We start from the raw sequence: 5,737 nt of genomic DNA, 5'->3' as shown, positions 1-5,737 counted from the left end.
CATATATATATACATATATATACATATATATATATACATATATATATATATGTATATATATATATACATATATATATACATACATATATATACCTGTCTCTTATACACATCTAGATGTGTATAAGAGACAGATCTACAAATAACGTAATCGATCTGGCGATAAAGGGGCTTGGTTACTTTTGATTGTTTACCATGTGTCCAGTCCTTTAGCCAACTTACGTGTGTTGTAATATGAGAGACTTTATGCTTGAAGGCAGTATTACATATAAAAAGAGAATGATTAACCACAAAATTGATCAGTTCTTTACCATTATTGTTGGCACATTTACCATGTGAGTATATCCCAACATTTTCAAGTGTCAAAGGATCACTTTTACAGTTTTTACCTATAACAGCATTAAAGTCACCTAAAATGTATAAATCATGTCTACTAGGTATGTCAATTGCTTCAATAATTTCACAGTAGAATTTTTCTGTCAAAAGGGGATTATTTTTGACACTCGCATTCGTGGGACCATAACAATTAACAATACGTGTTTTAACATCTTTACCACACGCAGTTGGAAAATTAATATCAATATAACATACATTATCACTAATTTGGTTCCACCCTATCACAAACTGTGTAAACCGTTTGTTAATAATAAAACCTAAGCCTAATCATACAAGCCAGAAGTATTTCAAGTCGGCATTTCTTAAGCTTTCCCAGCTAACAATATTACGTTTATTTTATACTGGTTTCCAAAGGGTCCACTTTCCACTGAAACGAACCTCCCACAAAGTAAGTAACGGCACGGGCCTGATATTCTAAGTTGACGATGAACCCATTCACCAAACAGAAATACCGTAAATGTTCGTATAAGCGCCCTGCGCTTATAATTTTTTTATTCTTCAGTGCGGTGCTTTCCATGCCCGTTCCTTTACCTATCTCACGTATTCCCGTAGTTCATAAGTCCTACGTCATCGTAAATAAACGTTTATAAAGAAATGATTGTGTCTTTATTTTCATGATTTTAACACTGTATACATTGTATTTAAAACCCTGTTTCTCAAGTGTTTCATTACACACATGTATTACTCTCGATTATTCGAGAGCGGCACTTATTCGAGCATTTATGGGTAAGAAAAAAAAACATAACAAAACAAAGCAGAATAGAAGTAATATACCATCATTATTATCATGATTATCATGATTATCATCCTCATCATCATTAATAATAGCATCTTCATCAATATCAGCAGCACCATCATCATTATCACATCATTTCATCATCATTATTATAATCATTCTCATCATTCTCAACACCTTCATCATCATTATCGTTATTATTATTATTACCATTACAACAGTTGCTTTTTTATAGTAATGTAATATATATATATATATATATATATATATATATATATATATGATTATAAACCTCGTCATTCTTGCACTTGCGCGTTGCGTCGAAGCACGTCGTGCATTTCATTTGTATTGTTTTTGAGACAACCATTAAATAAATTTATATGGGTAAAATGATATTGTTGTTACCAGTAATATTTTAACTTACTATTTAATGAAGCGTCTGAATTAATAACATGTATAATGAACCATTGCACTATTAAATGAATTATGAGTATTCATATTTTGAATTATACACTAGAATTGGCATTAAACTATCGGAAAGCTAAATTATAAATAACTCAAATTTTTAACTAACACCTGAACTGTAACATGTGGTAACGATAATGGTGAATCTGATCAATTTCATCAATATGTACTAACAGGGCCAACTTAACAATCAGCAACTACCGGCTAATGTGGTGGGCCATTCCCAGGTCGCAGAAGGATGCTTAGCGTAGCTTAAAAGTAGTTCTACAAACGAGCTGTACAACGATTCAGTCATTGAACTAACTGGAGAATCGATTGTTCTATTTTCCCGTTTACCTCAACAGTTGGAAACGTTAGATGGCTGCAGATCAGAATCAATTTTTAAAGGATTTTCTCTAAGATCCATGTCAATATTCGTCTCAGATAGACCCATCAAAATTGTGGACGTACTTCGCACACTTACGATCGAAACTCTTTCTCTGATTCTAGGAGATTTGACTGTTTCATGTTGGTTATGCATATACTTGGCATACTTTAGACGAATTAGTTTTCGCACTCTTGCGTTGCAAGCAAATGAGACGTAAATAAAGAGCCCCTGTAATCCATTGAAGATTATAAAGAAATACCAGAGGGGGTCTGTGTCTGTAAAAGCTGCAATGCAACCAAAAACCCAGGCGAATCCCATCACAGTCGACATTTTGATGTACACAGTTAGTCCACTTTGATTACTTGTGTTAGCTTGGCAATCTCTGTGCACATGTATAGATCGACGATTTATTCGCATTGCATAAACAGTTTTACCAAACAAAAAAAAGTTTACTAAAAGAATGAGCATCAGTGGTACCAGGAAAGCTACTAAGAAGCCGAGAGCCCTGGATATCCAGCAGCTGTAGTGAGTTCCGTATCCAAAAAAACCGAGGTTACTTAAATAAAGTATTACACATATTATAATAATACCAAGTGGTATACCCCATGCATATAAACAATAATTGCGGAGCCTGCTTTTGGGCTTTTGGTGACGTAGAGATATTTTTTTCTTACCGAAGGTCTTATAAAGATCATAAGCCATGACATTAGTCCACAGAAAACTTGATAAAAAGAAATAATGAAGGAGAATCGCAAAAGTTGTACACATTATAGCGTTGTCTGTGTTGATTCCAAAGACAAAAATCAACTGACCAGCCAATGTTGTTGAAGCTAAGCATATGATACACTGACCAGGCAAGGTACGCAATTCAGCTATTAACGAATACGTAACGATCGTCAATGTAAGTCCGGACATAGAAATACTAATACACATGAAAGCAATACATTTCTGAACGTCATTAAAATCGAAAAATATCACGTAATAAACCTCTTGAACTTTATCAAATTCGGTACAAACTTCGATTTGATCATCACCAACCTTTATATAATCACCTTTCTCATAAATAGAACCATCTTCAAGATGGACAGACCCGTCATCCGTAATCGTATATGATGTATTATTATAGTGTATACGGCGACAAGAGTCGTCCATTTTGTAAACTTGGTCACAAACAAAAACAGCATCATTTTTCTGAGAGGTATTATTGATATTTTCATTACTGTAAATATAAGACTCTGTGCAGGAATATTCGGTTTCTGAACTGTTGACGAAAACAGAAACACAGCCATCTTGTGGAATATATGTGACGTCAACTACGCGGTATACCCTGATGACTCCAGTCTGACATTCATGGAGAAAAGTATTGAATTGATTAATGTTAGAAACTTCAATATTAGGAACCACATTCTGATCAGTATTGGGCAATTCAATCTCAGTGCTGTCCACGTAGATTGTGACGTCATATATATCAACTGAGTGTGCTAAACTACTGATAATTGTTGTCAGGTTCTTTGCTATGTCAATGTATTCTCTGGCGGCTGTGGTCAAGTGTACAATTGCCTTTCCTGAAATGGTTACATTTGCTTTTGTAATCTGCAAAGTTGTAGAATTTGTCGAGAAATTTTTAAAAATCTCTCCAACAATATGAACAGTATCATTATATAAGGTAATGTTTATACGTGACATATTTAGGCTGTCTTTCAGTAACTGAAAATTGTTAAGTTCTTTAAATGTCTGGTTTAGGTTGTCAGATGTAATTTCAAATCGCACAACAATTGTCAGTCGAAATGTAATTTCAGTTACGTTAGTTTTTATTGTGTTATTTGAAATCATCGGAAAATATTCGCTGGGTCGACTATCCTCAACACATTCATCTCCAACGAGCATGTAACTTTGTCCACAGTAGATCTCTCGACATACTTCTGCATAAGGATCATAGACCTTACCATCTGGACACTCGATCACAACTGGAACAACATTACCAGAGGAATGGTCCATGATTACCACGTGATTACTATCACGTGTGTTGAAATCTGTGATAACTGAATATTTATAATCCAATTTTTCGTTAAGAAAATACCTGTATTCATCAACATTCGCTATTTCTTTGTTTCGAGAAGATGGACAATACTCACGTGATATATCAATGCCGTTGCATTCAGCACAGAAACTGTTTTTGAATATCTGAGTGGAGCCACCATTCTGATTATAAATAACCGGGTACTGGTAATTCTCAAAACAAGCTCTCGATAGTTTAGTAAAATTCTTGGTGGCATCGAGTTTTGAATGGTCGCAAGTGTCCTCCACCCTCAGACAGTATCGTGGAGGCGCGCTCTTTGTCGTAAAGAACGTCACACAATCTTTCAGATAGAGTGCCAACGCGTTTGGATCAACGGTAGCATTATCTGGTGGTACATTCTGACATCTTGCTTCTGTATTCCAAAATGTGGCAGTCGTTCTGCCATTGCACTGAGCACAGAAAACGTTCCTATACGTCAGACCATCGTCGCTCAGGACTGGTAATCGTGAGAGAAGATCCGCTTCTGTGATGTTGGAGCAACGTTTTGAAACATCTGAATTAAGCCATGAAGGCTGACATTTGTTGGTTGTCCAAAACGGTCTGTGTGGATACTCTTCAATAGTAATACATTCAAACATAGATCGAATTTTCTTATGCGATGGCTCATTCAACTGATAATCGACTTTCTCTAATTGCTGGTGCGATTCACCATGATTCACTTTATCAACTTGCGTCTGAAAGTCTTTTAGGTTTTTGCTAGAGTTTGCACATATATTCTCGTAATCGTGACAACAATCACCATAAAGACGACACAGAGGATCACAGAAGCAATTATACGATGGAAAGACATATGCTCCAACGCCCGGATCATAATACTGTCCAGAGTTCTTCTCAATGTTACATCGATTGGAACAGGATGTTACTGGCTGGCAATGAACAACCTCATTAACAACCTTCCCACCACCTGCCACATGGAACAGGATAAAGAGTGTGACGAAGTTAGCGAACATGGCTGTAAACTTGACGCAGGTTTGTAAAACATCGCAGTATACCCATACAGAGAGAACAGATATTCGCTTGCTGCAGTGTTATTCTACTGGATTAGAAGCCTTACAACCAAAGTTTAGACACAATAGTCTCGACCGAGCATATGAACGATTCTGCATGTTAACAGGTGGTGTTTGAGATTATATGCCTACAAACTTCTTTTTTTAAAACAATACACTTGTATCGATTTAGTTAAATACAATTCAAGATAATATATGATACAGTCTCAACAATGTTGCAGATATGACTTTGTTTTTATCTCTGAGTTAGCTCTTGCATGCCACCGTCTCATCTCGCTCATTGTCTTCGATAAGTTCTTGGGTTGTACTGAGTTTGCTAAATTAATTATTAACTTTAATTATCATAGCAATTATTGATAATGTATGTAATCATTAAAGATAACATAACGTACTAATTAATAGCGTTATTAAGGAACTAGAGGTTTGTCAAGTGTATCTGATTTGTGGAATGATAGTTATCATTGCCTTCAATATCAATCAACCAAAGTTTTTGTAGTAGTAGTAGTAGTAATAATAATAACAATAATAATAATAACAATAATAATAATAATAATAATAATAATAATAATAAAACAATAATTAAGATGGTGATATTTAATTAATGTTTGGCATAGCGTGCATTTACACATCATTGCCTTTAAAATATAAATAATTTATTGTTTTCATTATTACATAAATATTTATTGTAC

The 5,737-nt window shown here is 34.8% G+C and overlaps 1 protein-coding gene across 1 annotated transcript in view; it reads right to left on the bottom strand.

Moving 5' to 3' along the window:
- Nucleotides 1–5,163, bottom strand: part of LOC117107186 — an 11,793-nt gene extending 6,630 nt beyond the window's left edge. Inside the window, exon 1 of the mRNA XM_033248789.1 lies at nucleotides 2,636–5,163. Coding sequence (XP_033104680.1) covers nucleotides 2,636–4,991 — 2,356 coding nt within the window. The 5' untranslated portion in view covers nucleotides 4,992–5,163. The remainder of the gene's footprint in view (nucleotides 1–2,635) is intronic.
- Between the last annotated feature and the right edge of the window lie 574 nt (nucleotides 5,164–5,737).

The sequence above is a fragment of the Anneissia japonica genome, unplaced genomic scaffold (genome assembly GCF_011630105.1).
Source record: "Anneissia japonica isolate Jap-2015-1 unplaced genomic scaffold, ASM1163010v1 scaffold287864_len1152817_cov193, whole genome shotgun sequence".
In the NCBI taxonomy this organism is placed as follows: domain Eukaryota; kingdom Metazoa; phylum Echinodermata; class Crinoidea; order Comatulida; family Comatulidae; genus Anneissia; species Anneissia japonica.
Note: the sequence above shows the minus strand (reverse complement) of the source record. Positions and strands in the feature narration are given on the sequence as shown.